This window comes from Amphiprion ocellaris, chromosome 20 (genome assembly GCF_022539595.1).
Source record: "Amphiprion ocellaris isolate individual 3 ecotype Okinawa chromosome 20, ASM2253959v1, whole genome shotgun sequence".
Classification (NCBI taxonomy): domain Eukaryota; kingdom Metazoa; phylum Chordata; class Actinopteri; family Pomacentridae; genus Amphiprion; species Amphiprion ocellaris.
In genome coordinates this window covers 27,124,473-27,147,055 of record NC_072785.1, presented here as the reverse complement: position 1 = coordinate 27,147,055, position 22,583 = coordinate 27,124,473, and the positions used below count along the sequence as shown (strand labels likewise).

Here is a 22,583-nt window from a genome sequence, read left to right as displayed (position 1 = left end):
GGAATTCAACTGAATATTACATAAATATTATAATAACAAATGGTATATTTTGAGAATAGAAATCAGAATCACAATAGTAGATTTTCACATACCAGAAATCTGAAACTGTTTTGATGCATAACAATAAACATGAAAAAGTCAAAACTATTTTAAAAGACAGTTAAAACAAAATAATGAAAAATAAATAAGCAAGCATTACAAGGCAAATCAACAGCAAGTAATAAATCCAAGAAATTCTAAACATAATAAAAAGTACATAGGAAGATGCACTTTATTCAACTGTGATACATTCACAGGTGAATAATAATTCACCAAAGTAGATGAGACTGGCCAATGTATTAGATTATGTCATTGTTTTCAGCAATAAAAACAACAAATTCCACATTTTTTTGTAACAAAGAGAAGACAGTTAAGTACAATAAATCAGAAATAACATTTCTGTTTGTTATAACAAAGTTTAAGCAAGAAATATAATTTATTTACTTCTGTCAGAACCAAGAACAACAAGAATTAAAAACAAGAGCTGACATAAATAAATGTAAATATGTTCAGTTCTTTAGGAGCAAGCTGACATGCTGTAGATGTCTATGACTGTGAATGGGGCACTATGACATAACATAGCATAGCATAGCATAAGATAGCATAGCATAGCATAGCATGACATGACATAGCATAGCATAGCATGACATTACATAGCATAGCATGACATAGCATAGCACAGCATAAGATAGCATAGCATAGCATGACATGACATACCACAACATAACACAACACCACGAAACATAGCATAACTTAACATAGCATAGCATAGTATAGCATAGCATAGTTTAAAATAGCATAGCATGACATGACAGAGCTTTGCACAGTATAGCATGACATGATATAGCATTGCATAACTAAACATAGCATAGGATAGCATGACATAGCATAGCATAGCATTATATGACGTAGCATAGCATAACTAAACATAACATAGGATAGCATAGCATAGCATGACATAGCATTGCATTATATAGCATAGCATATCATAGCATAACACAATGCAATATAATGACGTTTAGATATAATTCTTCTAATAACCACATGGGGGCGGTGTTGGTACATCTCAGGGTCCCTGTCTGCTTTATCCTTTAGGTTTCTAAATATATGATGAAAAGTGATCAAATTGATTGTGATTCAAATAAATGTGTTACATTCAATGGAATAAACAACATAATGAAGTGAAAAGGCATTACAAAAGAAAGTCAAATTAATGTCATTATTTCAGGTTCATTTCATACATTTCAGTTGGCTGGATCTTCCTCTCGCTCTCTCTTTCACCACATTTCCACTTTGACTATCTAGTAAAGGGGAAAAAATGTCAGGTGAAAGTGTGCTGTAGTGAAAGAAACCAGGACTTTCTTGCTGTAGAAATTTTGACATGACATTACAAAGGCAGCTGATATGTATGTATTCTAATTAATGACAATAAAGGGTCCATTTCAGCTGGTTGATGCTTGATTATTAGTCACATCAGTGCTCCCTCTTATTTAACATAATGTTGTACATGTTTAGCTGAGAAATTCTGCTAACATCAATTTTCTCCCTGGATCAGAAAATAATTTCCCACCAAATTGAATTTAGAGCGACGCATTTCTGATTTAAAGCACGCTGTATATTTGTACATTTACTCCAAAAAAAAAAAAAAAAAAAGTTTCAATCTTTTAGTTTTACTATAAAACCATCATCAGGAGCAGATCAGGTGTCAGGAAGTGAATTAATAACAGGTTTACCAACAAGGTCTTCCTTCTTGGAGTAACTTTGATTACAGACCAAGTCCACATTAATGAGTTTTATTTTTAAAATGCGTAACTTTTACTATGTTTACTAGTTTCAAACTAAAGAGGGACTGTTTAAACAGGGGCTTTCCGAATTATGACTAACATTATATATTAACAACCCCCATCCTGATGTTCATTCAAAAACACAATTGAGTCCATGTAATGAGTCTGACACACCAGCAGGGGGCGACATAATCCTGACGATAAAGCATATTGGCAAGTCAGAAGCCTTAAAAATGGCATTTCCTTCCTCATGTAGGCCACAAACAATATAAAACCTGACATTTCTGAATAGAATTTATGTATAAAGATGTATTTTTTATTGATGACTTTATTATGTATAATAAAGTCTTCCACTATTTTGTCGGCTTATATAAATAAAGGTGATAATGTGAACACTTCACAAAAAAAATATTTTTAAAAACTGCATTTACATGCCGGTGAAAGGCCAAAACGCGAGAAAAAGCTACATATTTTAAAAAAATACCTATGTACATGTGAACAGAGATTCAGTGAATGGAAAGAAACGGAGATTTTAGAAACAATGATGAAGAAAAAGATGTAAATCAGAGCGGAGTTGGTCATGGTTGCTGTTAAAGTTGAGCAGCTTGGTGCTGGTTTTTTGTCCAAAATAAACAAGTTATGCTTTGAGTCAAGATATTAGTCTAAAATAAAGTTTTGTGAAAATAGAAATGAGTAAAAACAATGAATGCTGGTTTAAAGCCACTAAATACAGGATTTAAAACAACTTACATGGCTTTTTCAATCATTTAATCAATAAAAATGCCTATAAATGTACTAAAAAGTAAGTATACCTTGACCTCAATAGCCTGTTTAGCAGAAATAACTTCTTGTAATCAGTTTTGTGGACATTTTTGACCACTCTTTCATGCAAAATCCCTTCAGTTTCAAGATGTTTGAGAGTTTTCACAACATTTCAAGAGAATTTAAACTTCACCCTTTAAATAACTCTCTATTTTTTCACTTTTTGAAGCTAATCTATGTGGATTTGCTCGTCTGCTTAGGAGCAGTATCCTGTTGAAAACCCCAGTTCAGAGGAAAACGTCAAATTTCAGACAAATGGCTGCAGAATTCATAGTGCAAAGAAACTTTTAGATCTTAAAATACCAGATTTCTGTAATTTGAACATATAACTGTATTTCAAAAAAGATCAAACACTTGCATGTTTAAATATGTCAAAAAGTCAACAATTTCAGTGGGATGTGTGCACTTTTTCATGTCTTTATGTAGAATTGTACTTTTTTTTTAATCCTTTCAGCTGGTTTTGTTCTTATTTGACCTATTTTACACCTAATATTCTTTGTTTCCTTTATTGTTATATGATTTCTTCTTGTAAAAGTTTAATTGGTCAACTGAAAAACATTATCAAACCTGTGTTCTTGTTTCTATCAACTGTTTCTGCTCTGTTCTTCCACCAGATGTCAGCAGATGTTCATCAGACCACTTCCTACCTGTCGGTCTGTGTGTGGTCTCGTTTGAAGTGTTCAGTCTGCTCTTGTAAAAACACTAAATTAGCCGCCGTGTCCTCGGCTCTTTGCATAAGTTAAAAGCCGCGAGGTGGAAGTGAGGTGTAATGTGCCTTTAGCTGGGCCGTCTGCGCCGCTAATTATGGCGCTCAGTCCATCATTGGTCTACAAAGTCCACATTTCTGTCTTTGTCTGGGGATTCTCCAGGGAGACGGAGGCTTTGATCTGCTGCAGACTTACATGGACGGACACTAAAGATGACAACTGAGGAGGGACGACTGTAAACTTCTGGGAACTGAAGCTGCAGCAGGACAGTCAGGAGGATAAAACACCGGAACCTATATGTGAAGAAGGAAAAAGCAGCATTTAATTAAATATCAACTGGACACAAGATGGAAATCCATACAAACTGAGACGCTAAATGAGTGATAAATGATGATATCTGCATCATTAGCATCACTATTAGCTTTTAAAGGACATATCTGACCGACAGGAAACACCGTCAAGCTAAAAGTTTACATTCTGAATAGAAATAAATATAATCTACAAGCATATTAAAGCCGTTTTATTGTTTCATCAAGAAGAAATCATAATAATATGTTAATTCCACTGATCCAATTCTAATGTTTTCTGTAACTAGGTGGAAAAAATATGTTGGATATAAAGAAAAATCCAATATCGTGCCTCCTTATTTTTAAATTTTGAATTAATTCACAGGCGGCATCCACTGAAAATTAATACAGATCATTGAAACAAGATTTAGATTTATGGTCATAATTCTATAATGTTTCAAATATATGACAATTCAAGGTCATCTGATACTATTTAAAGAACTTCAACATATTTGTCATCATAAATGTGACACTCATTTTGGTGATTTATGTATTTTTTTTTAGATAAACTGAAGGATTAAGGGACTCTTTAGATGAGTTTTATGCCAGTTGAGCTGTTAATCCATCTGAAAATCACCTCTATTATCTGCATCTTTAGGAAGATGAAAGTTAGCTTTAACTAAACTGTGGAAAGTTTATGTATTTGGTTTACAGTTTGGTTTAAAATTTGATATTGCTACATAAAAATAAATATATTTTACACGCAGGTTACAGCTGTTTTGTCGAAAACCATTGTACTGTATTTCTGCACTGGGCCATCATGATAAGAGAAGTCATAATAATATGTTTAATCCACTGCAGGAGGAATCTGACGCTGTCGGTAATTAGGTGAACAAAATATGTTACCAAAATGAAAAAAGGTCACTGTCTATTTCTTTAATTCCTTTTCAAAAGTCGTCCGTTTGGTTCTTTGTGTCATTTTGCGTCATAAACAAGTTTCTGTAACCCGATTCTTGACAAAAACAGAGAATTGCTTCTTTATTGTTCCTAAATAAATCAGATTCAAAGGAATTTACTGAAGTCTTTGTCTTAGATCTAAATGGAGATGTCATTTTAGCTGCTGTTCTTACTGAAGCCAATTGAGCAGACTTTCTGACTGAAGCTCCTGCCATCTGTGCCAAAACGGTGAACAATATTTCAACATGACAACCATCTTTTCCTCTTGGTTCTTGATCCAAAATCTGAATAAAATGGGCCTGCTTGACATTTTCACATCTGTCAACGGGCACGACTGGATGTGACTGAAGCTCCTACCATCTGTGCCCCAACACAGACGGCAAAATGAATTAGAAAATATTAAATAGTACATTGGACACTCACAAAAATCCAATATTATGCCTCCATATTTTAAACCTTTAAACTAACTTATAGGTGCCATCTGATGAAAATTATTATCAGAGTAATTTTCACTGTCATAATTCTACAACATTTTAAATGTGAGACCCCCGTTAAGGTAACATGGTGCTATTTAAAGAAGTACAACTTATCTGTCATCATGGTGATTTATTAGATCAGCTAACGGATTAAGATCATTCTCACACTTTTTGAGCTGTACAGTCTTTTTAAAAATAGTCTCTGTTATCTGCACCATTAAAAGCTGAAACTTGGTTTTTATTAAATTGTGGAAAGTTTATGTTTTGGAAGTGGATCTTAATTAGAAACAAATCTAAATGTTGTTGGTAGGAGGCAGAAAAAACAATAAAAATGGACGAGTTCTGATAGTTTCTGTACAAAGGTTGCTTCCTTTTCTTGTATCTGCTCTTCATTCATGTATTACTGTTTTTTTAATTGATTTTTTAAAATTCTCTGCATGAATTACTATAAGTTGTCGTATCATTTGATCTTATTGGTTTTCTTTGTGAATGTTGCTTGTTTTTATTTCCTTCTTTTTCCTCATGAGGATGCTTTTAACATCTGGCTAGCGATCTGTTACTACCTCAGTCTATTTTCTGATCTCTAACATTGATTAAATAGCTTAAAAATCAATTAAAAACACTGAAATTCTGGCCGAAAAAGTACAGGAAAAAATATGTTTAAAATTTGTTGAAATTAAAAAAGCAAACAACCACAAATATCTGAAAAATAATATTATTTTTACCAGGTTACCATTATTAACCAGAGAGAAGCTACCAAGAAGAATCAGGTGGAATTTGCACATTGTAAAAAATAAAAAAATAAAATCCTATGGAAAAATCACATAAAATCTGCCTGCAAAAGTACAAGAAAAATAATTTTAAAATTGTTTAAAATTGAAATAAACACAAAAAACGCCAATAACTACAAAAATTTGTAAAATAATTATATTTTTAGCATGTTGAAATATAGTAAAAGAGTGCAACTTTATGTTCTTTTTTGATGTTCTTTTTTAGCTTATTATTTTTCCGTCAGCATGTAAATTAATACCTTTTTTCTGGGATTTTACGGGCTGTTTTTTTTGTAATTTATCGAAACAGGGAAAATGTGTAAAATAACTATTTAATAAAATATTTACCATATTTTAAATCATTATTATCCATAATTTTTCTTTCAAAGAAATACAAAAACATCTGTGAAAATTTTAAAATTTTAAAAATCTGTAATTTAAAAAAATTCTAATAATTTTAATGTAAAACAACAAATTAATGTTTGGAAAAGTACAACTTTTTGATGTGGACATTTGTTACAGGTTTAACTTGTTTTTTGAGGTTTAACGCATAAATTCTTATTTTTTCTGTGATTTTACTAGTTGTTATCTATGATTTAACAAAAGACAACAATCTGTAAACCAAGAGTAAATATTGTTTTAGAAGCTACAGTTTAAAAAAAAACATTTCTAAGAGAGCACAGAGAAAAATCAACTAATGCCTGGTTGAAATGAGTAAATAAATACATAAAATAAAACATGTCTGCTCCTGAAAACAAGTTTTTCAGTTTATATGTGTTGAAATTTGTCACAGAAACTCTATTTCAGTCCATTTTCTGACCTCGAACCTCCAGTAAATCTGCATTAGAAACCAGACAGAAGCCAACAAACACAGGATTCAGGCTGAATATGCAGGTTTGTGATGATTTTCCTATAAAAGGCCCGAGGAGCTGAGTGTGGGGGGTCGAGGAAGTGTGGCTGTAATATAAGCAAACAGAGAATGTGAAAGGAGGAAATGGCCGAGGAGCAGCGGAGCATTCAGCTCGCAGCGCCGCCGCTTCAATGCAGCAGCAGCATTTATGGACAAGCCCAGGAAGTGTAAACAGAGGTCAAGTGTTAAAGTCCAACCCGCCAATTCTCACCTCCATTAAAGACGGGGGGGTCCACAGAGCACCTGGGAAGAAACCCCCATTTAAAACCGCTGCAGGTTCCAGAGGGAGGCTTCACAGATCAGCAGAGACGGGAGGTCGTTGTAGACATTTATCAAGAAACTGGTGGTCATAGTGGCTGGACTGCAGGGGGGAAAAAAGAAGACAGAATTAGATATCGACCACAATGTAGAAGACAAAAAAAGAAACAAAACAGTGAAAATCTTGCTCCAACAAAACTTTAAACATGTTGGTATGTAGGCTAATGTGTTTACGTATCTATTTTATTAATATTTTTGAACAGCCATGGGCAAAGTAAACACATCCCCTGGAAACTGTTGTTTTGTTTTGACATACAGGAAATGTAAATAAAAGCCAAAAAATAATAACAAGACGAAGAAAGTAAATTAAATTAAAAATTCTGTGAAATTTTTTTTTTTTGAAAACTGAAAATCTGGAAGCAACAGCACAAGAAAAATGTGCTAAAAAAAAGTGGAGTACTGCAACATTCAAAAACTGAAGGAAAAAACAAAAACTGGTGGCTTTTTTTAACATACAGGAAATTGAAATGTAAGTTTAAAAAAATATCTAAAGTCACTTTGTGATGCACTTGGCCACCCTGGAATAAAATAAAATTTTTAAAAAAAAATTTTAATTAAGAATTCTGTTAAAAATACAGAGAAAATCTGGCAGCAACAGAACAAGAAAAATGTGTTAAAAACTGTGGAGTACTCCAACATTCAAGAACTGAAAAAAATACTGTGAAAAACCGTGAAAATCTTGCTCCAACAAAAACATGTTGGTATGTAGGCTAATATGTGTTTATGCATCCATTTTTATTAATATTTATGTACAGTCATGGGCAAAATAAGCACATCCCCTGAAAAATTGTTGGCTTTTTTTGACATACAAGAAATTTAAATAAAAGTTAAAAAAAAAATTAAAATGTAAAAAATTCTCTTAGTGGCCACTTGTCCACCCTGGAATAAAATTTAATGTAATTTAATTAATATATATACTATATAAATATTTTTTCTCTTTTTTTACAGTATGGTAGAACTTTGCTATTTTTTTACAAAATTAATTTAGTAAAAAATTTGTCATTTTGCATTTTTTTTTTTTTTTTGCAGTTCAGCCACCATGACCGCTGTTTTCTTGAAAAACATCTAAAACATGATGCAGACATTTACCCTTTTTTTTGTCATAGTGTAGTACTGTTTACTGTCCAGTGTGTTCCTTCTACCTTTCTGCATTTTACTGAAACTTATCTGACCAATAAAACTCCCCAAATCAACAGTAAAAGCCAAATAAAAGCTGTTCTGGTGCCTTAAACTGTCTGGTTGTGTTGAATTCTGAGTTAAACTCTCTCTTTTGTCCAGTTCTGTTGCTTGTGTCTGCAGCGTCAGACAGCCTGAATACACTCCTGCTCTGTTCCTTCACGAAGGAGAAAGTTAATCCCTCATTAGGTGGGCAGCGATATGGACGAGCGTTCATGTGAATGGACGAGTCTTTGTGTGTCTGAGAGCAGCTCGTACTGCAGCTCCTCTCTGGTGTCGATGCTAATGCTAGCCCAGGACCCCCTCCGACACACATGGAAATGGAAAACACAAACGATCTGCAGGAGAAGCTGTTTTCATCCTGGAGTTTGAACCATTTAGATGAAACGGGGCTGCAGGGTTTAGTCACTGAGGAAGGATTTAGTTCCGTTTCTACTTCTGTCCCTCTCCAGCTCAAATAGTTTCAATCATTCAATCGGAAGTGTCGTTACTTTAAAGATATCTCCAGTTTTTTTTTTTTTAAATATGTGCATTAAGGTTTGAAATATAGTAAATAATCATTTTAAAGTGTGACTTTACAGATTTTCTCCATTTCGTTTAATTGCAGATCATGTCTAGTAAAATCAGGTCGACATAATGAAAAAAAACCAAACAAATAAACCCCCAAAAAAGCCAAAAGCGTACATAATGTCCACCTCAAAAACCTGTATTATCACAAATTTTTCTCTTACAATATGTGATTATAAAATTATGAAACAAATAAAACATTTATTTAAAAAAATTGACATTATTTTCACTGTTTTTGGAACCTTTGAACTCCAGAATTCGACTGTTTTTAATGTCTTCCTTCTGGCACCCTTGCTGTCAGATTTTCACCATTTCTAGGGTAAATCTATTAACAGAGCTTTAAAAGCAGAAAGTTCAAGTGTTAGCACTGAATTCATCAGCATTCAAAGACTTGAACTGACCTGCAAAAGGCTTCTAAAGACCTTCAGCTCCGTTTAGACTCGTCCTCATCGACCTGAGACTTGTTTTGACAAGACCTGACATGCACTTGTCCTAAAAGAATCTGATTTTAAACATTATTTATGCATCAGTAAGATGTTGTCATTTCAAACTAATGTCACTAACGGCCATATTAAATAGACATTAATATAAAAGTATAACTGAATGGTCAGATTTGGACTTTTGCAGACAGGTTTTCATGTTCAGATGCGTTTTCAGGTCGTTTTCTTTGCCTGATATTAATTAACTGTTCAGGTAGAACAAGAGGATCATTAGTTATTTAGGCAATTAAAAGCGAAACTGAATGAATTCAAATGAAAACAATTATTTTCACCCCCACATTTTAATCAATGTGGCCGTGACACCGTGCTGCTATCTCACAGTGATACAGAAATCTTTAACAGATCCGTGGATCCAGACTACAAGCTGCATCTCTGCCAAAATCTAATCACTTGATCCTTGTGTCATTTCTGACCTTCCCTGAAAATTTCATCCAAATGTGTTATTCCGTTTCTGAGTAATGTTGCTAACAGACGGAATAATGGACGGACAAACGTATGCCGAGCATCACATAACTCCGCTACGTTCTTGGTGGAATAATGAATGTTTTTAACTATAATTTTTTGAACAATTTACTGCTATTGTACAGATTTCCCCAGTTTTTTTTGCCAAATTAAAGATAACAGATAAAAAAAAATGAAATAAAAACGGCCCAAACTGTAAATAATGTTGAGTTTAAGAAAAACTATTACATTTGACCACAAAATGACACAGTTTTATCTATTTAAATCTGCATAAACTATATTTTTACAGATATTTGACATTATTTATACCAAGAATGATACATACTAAGCTATGGAGAAAGGCACAGAATTTTTCTCTTGCTTACGTTTACAAATATTTCTTTTTACATGACACTAAAGCTGGTTTTGCATGAGGGGTGTCGAACTAATTTTAGTTCAGCCCAATTTAATCTTCAGCGAGGCAGACCAGTAAACCAGCTCATAGTAACCTATAAATAACTCCAAATGTTTCGATTTGTGTTAGCGCAAAAAAGCACATTCTGAAAATGCTCATACTTAATGAAAAACCTTTTTACAAAACATTATTAACAAACTGAAACTTCTTCAGTAAAGTAAGGGAAATTTCAACAATTTTTGCCTCATTTTATCATTTACACATTACAACATACAGATCACAGTGTGTCTAGAACTCTACAATATAGTATTTTTGCTTGATGATCAAAACAATTTGTCAAGATCTAGAAATTCTTTGAAATTTAAAGTTGATGTCTTCTCTAATTTTTGCCCTTTGCAAAGTCGTCCTGCGGGCCGGATTGGACCCGCGGGCCTTATGTTTGACAGCCCTGCTGTAGGTTGATTATCTTTTCTCAAGAAAAGAAAAAAACGTTGAGAAAGAAACCTTTTCTAAAACTAGTGGGTCTCTTCTAAACCTCAGAGCAGGTGTTCACAATTTATCTCATCTTCAGGCTCCTCCTGCAGCTGGATAAAGTCTATTTTTTAATCCACAGCATCACCTGGATGCGTATCAGAAGCAGACGATCCTTACCTGTCTCCTGCTGGACGCCTTTCATGGTCCAGGTGAGGCTGAAGCTGCCGGTAAAGACTCTCCTCTCCTCTCCTCTCCTCTCCTGGATCGTCCTGCAAACAGCTTCATAAAGTCATTAGCGGCCGTTAAATGTGTCGGCCAGGTGTGAAGAACATCCTCTTTCAGCTCAGGAATAATAATGATGACAGTGTTTCTCCTGGCTTTTGTCTCATTCAATCACGTGTGAAGTGAAGTCGACACAGAACTCGGTTTCTATTCGCCGCCGCCTCATTTTTGCAGTTTTCACTTCTCTGTCAGAGACCAGAAGTTCTGAGGTTTTGTTGCTCCACTGTTTGGAAATCAGGGCTTTGATCTTTACAATTCTTCCTAATGACTTTTATATTATAGAGCAATTAAACCTCACAGATGAGAGACCACACAGTGCTTTTTAAGGAGTTTTTCAGTTTCATTTTACAGATTTTTTTCTGGGGTTTTTGTGTTGTACAATACAGAAAATATTCCTGAAAAAATTATTTTGAATTTACATGTTCATTGGAAGATCATATTGAAAACAGCAAATGTGAAGAATCAAAAAATGTGTTTTTTAATATTTTTTTACATAAAAATATAGTTAAAAGATCTTTGTCATCTTAATTCCATTTTTTTCTTCTATAAAGAAAGTCTAATACTGCAGATAATATAGACAACACTGGAAAAAAGGACTGTTTTACTGATTTTTTTGTGTTTTCTTTAACAGTTATTTTTCGAGATTTTTGTAACTATGCATAACCAAATTATGTCCTTTAAAAATAAAAATAAATTAATACAAAATAAAAATAAATACAAAACTAGACACATTTAATGTATAATAACATTAAAAACCTGTAATTGTTTTTTAAAAATATTTTTAGTATTTTCACATAAATGTTACTGTTGTGCAGTTTTTGTGGTATGATAATATTACACTTAAAACTAATTGGAACAAACAGAAAAAACACTGGTACCATTCTGCATAAGTATTTTTTTTATTTTAAGCACATTTATTGTTATAAATCTGCATTTTTATAGTCTAGTTTAGCTACTTTTACTTGAATAAATGATAAAAATACTGACAGACTTAGAGGTGAATGTTTGATAGGTGATGTTTGATAGCTGCTTTAACAGGACATTAAAAGGCTTAAAAAATCAGTTTTACTGCGGTAAACAACATGATGTTGGATAGATTGCATAATTGTGAGTGTTTTTAGGGTTATGCATGACTCCAAAAGGTCAAACATTCCCAACAAGCCACTAGAAATGAGCCTCCCTGCAGATACTGAGTAAGTGCTGCTGATGAGTTTCAGGCTTTTTTCTGAGAGCCTCATTTAGGAAGGACGACCTGCAGAGCCGTCAGAGCAGCTCTCAGCTCTTTCTCCTCTCAGGACATGACTATGAAAAGAGGAATCTCCAGGACAAAGGTCCGTGTATTCCTTGTCTGGCTCCAATACACAACAAGAGGCAGCAGCTCCGTCATCAGAGACACGGAGGTGAAGATTCATTCAAGTTTGACTCACAAAATCAGGAAAAATGTGTCAGTGGAGCTCAGATGTGCAGACAGAGAGCTGAACTGGAACTTCCAATAAGATTTAACTTCATATTTAGTGTGAAAATCAGCAATTCCATTGAGAAATGTCTTCATTATTGATTAATCAGCTTCTAAAATGTCCAAAACACATGAAAAATATCCACCAGCTTAACACGATTCTGTTAAATGGTTCATTTTATCTGTACAAAACCCAAAGATATTCAGCTAAAGAAACAAGGAAACTAGCACCTGTTGAGATTTGACAAACTTTAACGTTTTTTGTAGCTGATTGTTTAAATTTAATACTGTGCTGTAAAAAAAAAAAGGTAAAATCTGGTAGCAAGAATGCTATAAACATGCGCAATTGTACTGCAATGTTCAAAAACTATTAAGAAAACAGTAAAATAGCAAATATCTGTGAAATAATTATCTTTTTAGTGGATTTAAATAATTCTATGGTCAAATATTGTAAAAGAATCAATTACTAATAGTAAAAATACAGACTTTATCTGCAGTTTTGGTTAGTTTTTTTGTTATTTTCATAGTTAACATGTCAGTTACTCCTTTTCCACTGGGATTTTACTTGACATTATCTGTAATTTAACAAACCATCTGTAAAATAAAAATTTAAAAATATCACATCATTATTATACATAATTTTACTGTAAAATATTAAACTTTTGCGCAAATTTAAATACAGTAAAAATAAAATTTTATGTTGTAATATTGTTAAAGTATAAATTACTATTGGCAATAAATAAATAAATATATACAGACTTTTTTATCTGGACATTATTTAAAGTTTTGGCCGTTTTTTTTAACACTACTATGAATTTATTCTTTTCTTCTGTGCCTTTACACTGGGATTAATGTCTGTAAATTTATTTATTTTTTTATCCATTTAATGGTGTTATCAATCTAAGAAGAAGAAGAAAAACAGAAAAGTCAATCACATAATTCCACTATTCACTTGTTTTGACAATATTTCCTTCCTCTGAACAAATTAAGCATTTTTAAAGTAATTACTTTGAAGCTGAATTAACTCAGAAACATGTCAGATTTGCCTCAGAACTCAAAGCTTTTTCTATTTCATGGCTAAACGTGACTTAAACGACCTTTCGGGGCAGATCTGTTCCTCTGGGGTGGGTGGTCCGCTCATACAGGCATCACAAGAAACCTCCTCATTGTTCGGGCGCAGTCGAGAAAGTCTGTGTTTGCGCTCTTCATTAGACATTCTAGTGTCAGAGAAGGAGAATAAATAAAACGAGGCCAGGTCAAAGGGAGCTAGCGGTTCGCTTCGGTGTTTAAATATGTTTTAACAGTTACTTAAGGCTCTGGAGACGCTTTCTGCCACTTCCAAATGATGGAAATGAGAGTTTGCAGAGCTGGCAATAATCCCAGTTGAAAGGGAGGATGTGGTTGTCTTGGGCCAGTGTAAGAAAGCAAATCACCTCCCTTAAAGAAGCCGCACTGACCTCTGAGGAAACTGGATTTTCTGTGCAAACTGGATTTCCAAATTTGTTAGACTCAAAACGAGACTTTTTAGACGAAAAACTTTTCAGAGCAACTTTGGATTGTTTTAGGGCTCCATAAAGCCCGGATGGATCAACCTGTGGATTAAACACAGTGATTGAGATTAGCTGGAGTTGTAGTTTGGCCAAAAAAAAGAGAGAAACCCCTCAGCAGCAGCATTCCCACTACACCCGAGCCGCTGAATCTGACACCTCAATTACGCAGGGCAGTTATTCAATTTTAAGAGCGACACCGCTGCTGCTAAAATACGCACTTTGGGAAACGGAGCTCAACGCACTGTTTGCATGCAGAAGCCGTTCTTGATTTACAGCCGCTTGAGAGAAACACACATGCAAGACTCGAAAGTTTCAAAATTAGACGTTTGGATACGCGCGTAAAAATAAAAAAACAGAAGGAGAATAAAGGAACAACAGCAGATTCTCTGTAAATTGCGCAGCTTAATCTCAGTCTCCAATTGTGAAGTGGCTTGTTACGCTGCTTAAAGCATCTGTGGGCCAGCCAGGACTTAAAAGGCTCCAAATAAGATGATTTAGCAACATCAAGGCTTTCCCAGCGGTAATGATTACATTTGGACTTAAGATCCATGCAAGAATTTGTAGCCCAGTAAATCTCCCTCCCCCAGGACCTCTTCAAAAGCCTTGTCATTCAAAGGGTTAGGATGTTTGACAATCCCAGCTTGTACTACTCCACCAATTAATTGGATACGTTGTCGGGATGTTCGTCTCTCTCATCTGCTACTTAGAAAGACAAAGGATCGATGGGGGGTTGTTGACACCTCTGTTCGCGCCTCCTCTATAAATGAGGAGTCTGGGCTGAGGAGCAGCATTCATCCACCCGCCGTACTCGGAGCAACGACTTATTTCCAGCAGAGACCAACGAGATTTTCACCTTAAACATCTGTCAGAATGCAGGTGCCCAACAGACCGACGTATGGATACTCCGTGCGTAATTACGCACCGGCGGCACCGCTGCACCAGCAGTTCCAGGGAGGCCAGTGCGCGTCCACAACGAAGCCCCCCAGCGGGAAATCTTTCACGATCGAGGCTTTGCTCGCCAAACCGGAAGACACAACCAGCGACAGGACGACTGGCGGAGTGAAATACCAACCAGCGGCTCCGGTTCTGCCGCTCACCGGACACGCAGGGTTACCGATGGCACCGTACGTCTACTCTCCGAACATGCTGCACTCCGGGATTCACACGCAGCCTGGATATTCTGTCTACTGCTGCCCGCCTTTCACCTACCAGGCATCGTGCCGCGGCGCATTTTACGCACAAGGTAAACGGAGAATCAGAGCGATATCGACTTCAAAGAAACCCGGAAACCACATTTACACAGCAGTGTGACTAAACGTGTCCTCTCCTTTCCTTTACAGCTTCCATGTCCAAAGTCAACGCAGGGCTGCATTCCTTCAAAACCAAAGGAGGGAAGTCGAAACGGATGCGCACCAGCTTCACCAGCGAGCAGCTGTCCCGCCTGGAGAAGGAGTTCGCTCGGCAGCAGTACATGGTGGGATCGGAGCGGTTCCTGCTGGCCTCCGCTCTGCAGCTCACAGAGGCTCAGGTAAGAAACTCAACAAAAACTTCCTCAAACTTCAAAATATGCTTCAACAATCTAATATATGTCTCCACTTGCTCTCTCCAGGTCAAAGTCTGGTTCCAAAACCGCCGCATCAAGTGGCGCAAACAGAGTCTGGAGCAGCAGCAGGCCAAACTGGCCAAACTGGGTCTGGCTGCTCCTCCAAAGAGTCCCGGATCTCAAGGCCACGGAGATGAAGGCGACGAGGATGAGGAGTTCTCCGACTCAGACGTGGACATCGACGTGTCCGATGACTCCACTGACCACTGCTAACCAAACACACCTGGACTTCCGGTTAAAACAAAGACTGTTGTACATAAAGCTGAGAAAGGAGGCTCCAGTCTCCTACTATGAATATTTAATAGATCTATAGCTATATATTTAATTTTCTACATTCATTGCTCTTTGATGGGTTCACGTCATGTGTTGCTTTTGTACATTTGAATGAATTATTCAGAAATATATTTTATGACAATAATGGAAACCTTGTCCTGTTTCTTTCTTTTATATTTAGTCTTCAGATGAGCTTCTATTCACACGTTTTCTGCCAAACTTAGAAGAATTCGGATGTTTTATTGTCTCGGTTTGTTTAAATGTTGGGCTCAAATAGAAACAAGAGACATTTTGCACTTTTCCCAGCATTTTTGACATGAAAGTTTATTTTAGGAGTTTATTTTTTCCTCAATGAACTTTACACTCCCGATTAAAGCTAATTAGTTTGTCTTTTGAGCCTTAAATTCTTACCTAATTACACATGAAGATGGTTTTTCTGAAACTTTAACCTCAATAATTCTGCTTCTTTATTTAACGATAAAGTGAACTTTTTAAGAATAAAAAACAAAATTATAGGCCCAAAAGAGAAAAACAGGTTAAGCCTATAAGGCAAAAATGTTGAAGACATGAATATTTTAGCTGTGTACGCTGTAAAAAAAAAAAAAAAAAAAAAGTTTTTAACTGTATTATTTGAACAATTAACTGTAAAGGATTTTCTTTTTATTAGTAAATTGCAGATAACAATAACCAAAATCATTTAATGCTGACCGTAAAATAAAACAAAAAAACTATGTCAAAAACCTTTAAAGCTTATTCATGTGTTTTAGTGTATTTTTTCTTTGCAATTTTTTAAAATTAATATACATTTTTTTATTTAATATACATTTTAAATATATCTTATTAATATATTATTATTTAATATATTATTTTATATTTTTTAAATAAATAATTTTCAAAATAATTTTAAACTATTTTACAGATATTTGCTGTGATTTTCACAGTCGTCATAGCTTTTAAATGCAACAGTATTCCAGCATTTTGAATATATTTTTAGGCACATTTCCTGCCAAATATATTCTTTTTTTCACAGTGCATTTCATTCCAAATGAACATGAGTTTGAACTATAACTCTAAATGTTCTTTTTGCTTCTTTTAAACAATCCTCTCAATCAACAGCAACATCTTTAGCCACAGAAAGATATTTTTATTTATTTATTTATTTTTTAATAGTTGATATGATCAGTCGTCCGGGTCACAGTAATCCTAAATGCTTTAGCTACAGAGAACTGAACTTATTTGAGTTCTTGGGGACATTTTCATCTCTCATCCAAGCGTTTTCTTCACTAGAAGTCCAGCTGCCTTCTACTGAAGCATGAATATTTATCATTTCAAGTCTGACAGTTTAACAGATGAATCTGAAGTCACAAAACGTCTCCAACCCTAATTTAACTCCCGGCAGCAGATATGTGCCTAATTCCATCATTTGATGACCTTGAGTTTACTCAAAAAGAGAGTAAAACGTCTTTAAAGCGTCCTATCATCACTGTGGCCTCCTGACCTTTCACTATTGTTCTCTGTGCTCGGTCTGAAGACGATGGAGACGTTTCCTCCCAGGTTTGATCTAACGTAAAGTCCTCGGCTCCCCTCTGATTTAAGCTAAGCAAATAAATAAGCAGCTCTGGGATTAGTGGGGATATCTGTAACCCGGGGCGGTGGGGTCAATCTGTCTCAGGGCTGCAGAGCTGCCTCTCACTGTTTAATCTGTTTAAATGGTCAATACCAATGTTCTCACTGCTTCTCCATCCTGCAGGTGTCCAGCCTCCAGACGACTGCAGCTCCACGTCCGACCGTCCGTCCGTCCAGGCGGAAACGGACTGACGCTGTCCGCTGAAGCCCGACTGGCAGACATGAGGATGAAACGGGAGAAAGGCAGCCGTCAGACAGGAGTCCATCATAAATAATGTCTATTAAAATTTATAATTGGCCAATACTAAGCTGTTTTTTGAACAAATTTTTAAAGTTTTTTTTTCTTTTTCATGTACTGTTTTTTTTAAACAGTGTTTAGCTAACAGATCATTTCTTCTTTTTATTTTTAAATGAATTAGAGATCATTTATATGATCCCAGATCAGGAACCACTGATCTATAATGTTCATTAAAGCTGCAATGATGACTTTCATCACCAATTAGTCTACTGATTATTTTCTTGGTTAATTTCTTGGTCAACAAAATGTGAAAAAAAAACCCTCATATATATTCAGTTTATGGTCACGTAAGATACAAAAACATGACATTGTTGTATTTCAGAAGCTTGGAACTTGAGAATGTTTTTGCTTTACTGCTTGAAAAATGACAAAATGCCTTGATATTTAGCCTATTTAAATTTACAGCCACTGTTTGTCAACAGATTATTTTCTTAATTTTCTGGTCAATAAAATGCGAGAAAACCAAATTATACTGAGTTTACTGTCATGCATGACTCAAAAACATGTTGTTCTAGTATTTTAGAAGCTAGAACCTGAACATTTTCCACTGTTGCTTAAAAATGACAGAAACTAATCAACAGGCTGCTGATCGACGACTAGCTGACTTGTTTTTGCAGGTCTGCTGTACACGACTCCTTAATATTTAGCCTATTTAAATTTGTTGAAATTTGCTAGCAATGAAGTATTTTCTTAGCTGTTGAGTCAACAAAATGTAAGAAAACTCCAAATATACCGAATTTAATGTCACGCATGACACTAAAACATACAGTTTTTGTATTATAGAAGCTGGAATCTGATGATATTTTGCATATTGACCATAAAAAAATGACAAAAACTTCTTTATAAATCATTCCAGTTCCACTGTGTGCAACATACTGATGCCTTAATATTTAGCCTGTTTAAACTCACAGAAGTTGAGCAGCACCTCTACAGAATAACTCAATCTATCTCTTCCACTTTCTATTGTTTTACTGCATTTTGGAGACAGTTATTGAACATGAAACAAGTATTTGAGATGAGTTCCTTTACAAACTAATAAAATCTAATAAGAAACTGAGCAGAAAAATGAAAGGAAAGCTTAAGTGGACGTAGTTCTAGCAGCTGTTTTTGATGTTGGTGTATTTTGGAACATTTACAGCCCTGTTCTGTTTGTTTTCTCTCACTGCTGACGGATTTAACTCCACAAATTGCAGCAAAATCCCCAGAAAACTGCAGATCTGTGTGCAGCAGAGGATCAGGGAGAAGTCATCTGGCCACAGTATCAAAGAGAGGAGTTTAATAAACAGTAACAGAGCTGATCTCTGTCCGACGCCCCCCGCCTGCTCTGGACAGAATCTGGGTTTCTGATGTGCTTCCCCCCTCCTCTGCCTTCTCCACAGCTCCACCTAATCCCATTGAGGAGCAGAAAGAAGCAGCCGGAATCCTGGGAAAAGAGGAGCTGGGGGTCTCCGGACTCCTCGTCTCAATTAGCAGAGGGCACCTTAACGGCTGGAAACATGCCGACGCTGGACGGCTTTCTTAAGACGCTCGGCAGGACTCGGACCGAAGCTTCTATCAAAGCCACATCTTCATTTGTCTCCCGACTTGTCGCTCTCATGAGGTTTATGTTTTAGCACGTCAAACAATTTGTCTCGCTGGCAGACAGTGGGGATTAGCTTTTTTTTTTTAAAGTTAATTCACAATATTGTGTCTTTGCTCTCCGGAGCTGAAACAACTTAATCAGCAACTGTCCCGATGACACAATTAAGAGGAGAGACAAAGATCTGCTGGTTTCAGGTTCTCAAATGTGAGGATTTGCACCTGTTTTTTAAAATTCTACAGTGACTTAAAGTGGAATTAGGTTTTTTAATAAAGCAATTTGAAGTTCTTGGCCAGATTAATAAATAATAAAGGAGAATAAAGACAATTTTTGTTTGGATTCTGGCTATTTTATGAGGCCAGACTGTAAAAAAAAATAAATAAAAAGAACACTCCAGTTATTTTATAGCTTTTTTCTTATACTGTGTTATTTTCCCTGTTTTGATTAATTAAAAATAATAACAAAATAAAATCACAGAAAAAAGGTTTCATTTACCAGATAACAGTGAAAAAAAGGTCAAAATTATAAAAAATGTCCACATTAAAATTTGTATTTCCTCAGATTCATTCATTGGAAATGTTTGGTGACAATATTACACTATTTTTACTGTATTTAATTCAGCAAAAAAAAGACATTATTTTACAGAAATGTATCTTAATTTTTAAGAATAAAATATGTATATTAAGAAAAAAATAACTGTTAATTTATTGATTTTCTCACTTTTGTTAAATTACAGATAATATCCAGTAAAATCACAGAAAAAAATATTAATTGTACTGAAAAAACAAAACAGGCCAAAACTGTAACATCGACATTTTTAAAAAACCAGTTAAAACCTGATTTTAAAAGGAAAAAAGGTGATTCCATTTTTAGCAGTGCACTAATACGTTTGTTTCACTCTCTACCAGGGCTGCAATCAGTCACTAATCTTAATTACATTATTCTTTAGTGTATATTTGGTCACAAAACAAGCAAACAAGGCCACAATTATGTTTTCAAGTGACCTTTTTTTTAACCTGAACAACAAACCAAAAGCCAAAAAAGCATAAAAACATCTAATTTACTGGCATGAAACAGAGAAAAGCAGCAAACCTAAACAATTTATCCATAATAAATAATGCTGCCAGACACTTTTCTGTGACTTAAGTCTTTACTAAAGTGTTCTTTACGGTAAAATTTGTGTTGTTTTAAATGAAATATATATACTTTTTTAAAATGCTGAATGATTATTGAGGTCAGTATTTGATATTGAATACTTTAAGCCCATATTACTATTAATAATAATAATTACCTTAAACCTTCTACACTGATTTAACTTTATAGTGAGTCTGAAAGAATATTTATGTTGAGGTGGAACTTTGTTTCTGTTTTTTTCCTTTGAAGGTTGATAAAATTTAGCTAAAAGTAAATGTTCAACATAAAAGTTTCTATCTAGATTGTGCTTTTCCATCCTATGCTCATCATTTTTGGTCATATGACTCTTTCTTTTAACAGCCAGATTATGATGTAGCTCAGGGAAGGTGTGAAAGTTCTCATGGAGACTATTAACCTCCAGCTCCTATAGCGAGAGTAAGCTTCATTTGACCACGACTCGTTTTAGGGCAGTCTATTGTAAAAAAAGAAAAATCCTACTTTGCATTTTATTTGCAGAGGTGAGGGCCACTCTACTCCATCTAATAGTCATTAGCTTTCATTACAAGCGTTTGAAGTCGGAGCCGCTCTTTGTGTCGCAGTGAAAGGGGCGCATTTGTGATGCACAATGACTTCTGACACGGGCACTGACGAGAGGAGCTGCTCTCCAGTGAAGTGGTTATCCTAAAGCTCCTTTTCTGTCTCAGGAAATGGCCTGCTGGTTCCTGTTTGCATCGTATACAGGCAGAAAGAACACCACGGAGGACAAATAGGAAGCTGGAAACATCTGGTTCCAAAAAAACGCGTAATTTATCCAATGTGCGACTTTTACGCACGGATTCAAACATAAATAAACTGATTAAATACATATAAAAGTTGCATCATATGTCTTTAAATATTCGACCTGGTGATTTCTCAGTCATTTTATGTCTTAAAAATAACTTTAAATTTAATTTCAGGCTTTTAAAACATCGCTCATTAACCATAATTAAGGATTTACGCGTTGCATCGCCAAAAGTGCCATATATGGCGGATTCAAAATCATAAAACCTTTTAATTTATACTTTTCATGACTATAAACGCATGTATTTTTTCTCCAGGCCCCGCTAAAAGTGGGGTGTTTGTTTATGCAGAGCAGGGGAGCCGCCGGAGGAGCGGAGCCCCCCGTACAGGTGGCTAAACGACCCCACTTGTCATGCAGGTGGCACAAACGCAGCGACGTGCTACTTTTGCCATCTCGTTATAATGGGGTGAAATTTTCCAAGTATTTAAGTGGAATAGATTAGCTGAACATACAACGCTAATGCGAAACAAAATGGCCAATTAGTTTATTAATGAACACGGGAGGTGACAGGAGGAAGAGGGGATTCAGCGCTGCTCTGCAGTCTGATTTAATCTCGTGGCTTTAATCAACATCATGGAAGGTAAAGATGGCAGAATTACACCTACAAGCTGATAGATAAGCGGATAAAACCAGCATTTAAGGCTCATGTTTGCTCATTTTTGTCACATACCTTATCAGAAACCGAAAAACTAGCAATTAGATTAAAGCAAAACCGTAAATCTATTATAATTATTGGTTATACTGATGCATATTTCATGAAAATATAACGCGATAAATGAAAATTTATCAAGATAATCTGGTTTATATCAACATAATGTGGTGACATTTAAAAATAAGGCAAGTTAACTGTCTTATAGTATTAAAATGACTTTAATTCTTAAATCTGGAGCAGCTGAGGTCATGGCTTCTCTTTGACCTCTGCAGGAAACTTAAAGCTGTGCCTCACATTAACCACTGGAGGGCAGCATCGGCATAGAATAAAGCAGTTTTCACAGTGGATTCACTGCGTTTTGAGGCCATATATTATCCAGAATCTCAAGCTTTCAGGCCTCTGCATTGGAAATACTATTATTTAAAGACTGTGGGCTGTCACACACTTAATTTACTGCATTATTGTGAGTTTTTAGGCACCAAATTGTGTCTTTTCTGCTTACAGTTTGTGATGTCTTGCACTTTTTTCAGCAAGATTCAAGAGATGTCACATATTTCTGTGTTTGACATGCTGAAGAAAGAGACCTGTCCATGTTGGAGGTAAATATTGGATCTATGGGTAATCATTATAGTGGGTTTGCAAGGCC

The 22,583-nt window shown here is 35.3% G+C and overlaps 2 protein-coding genes across 2 annotated transcripts in view; one reads left to right on the top strand and one right to left on the bottom strand.

Annotated features, from left to right (window-relative positions):
* Positions 1-246: 246 nt before the first annotated feature.
* sfxn5a (sideroflexin 5a) overlaps positions 247-22,583 on the bottom strand; it is a 63,536-nt gene continuing 41,199 nt past the window's right edge. The window contains exons 17-20 of the transcript XR_004847304.2: positions 17,528-17,645; positions 10,821-10,922; positions 6,964-7,113; positions 247-3,645 (exon numbers count right to left, since the gene is read on the bottom strand). The gene's annotated coding sequence lies outside the window, so the exon portion shown is untranslated. The remainder of the gene's footprint in view (positions 3,646-6,963; positions 7,114-10,820; positions 10,923-17,527; positions 17,646-22,583) is intronic.
* On the top strand, positions 14,745-15,952 carry noto (notochord homeobox). Its single transcript, XM_023270008.3, has 3 exons — positions 14,745-15,174; positions 15,272-15,459; positions 15,541-15,952. Exons 1-3 carry the CDS (start codon positions 14,802-14,804, stop codon positions 15,745-15,747), a joined length of 768 nt encoding a protein of 255 aa, XP_023125776.1. The 5' UTR covers positions 14,745-14,801; the 3' UTR covers positions 15,748-15,952.

Bases quoted from the DNA above. Each gene is read 5' to 3' on its own strand.
- noto (XM_023270008.3), top strand. From the start codon at position 14,802: ATGCAGGTGCCCAACAGACCGACGTATGGATACTCCGTGCGTAATTAC. The intron at 15,175-15,271 runs GTAAACGGAGAA...TTTCCTTTACAG, and splicing joins CGGCGCATTTTACGCACAAG to CTTCCATGTCCAAAGTCAAC. The intron at 15,460-15,540 runs GTAAGAAACTCA...TGCTCTCTCCAG, and splicing joins TGCAGCTCACAGAGGCTCAG to GTCAAAGTCTGGTTCCAAAA.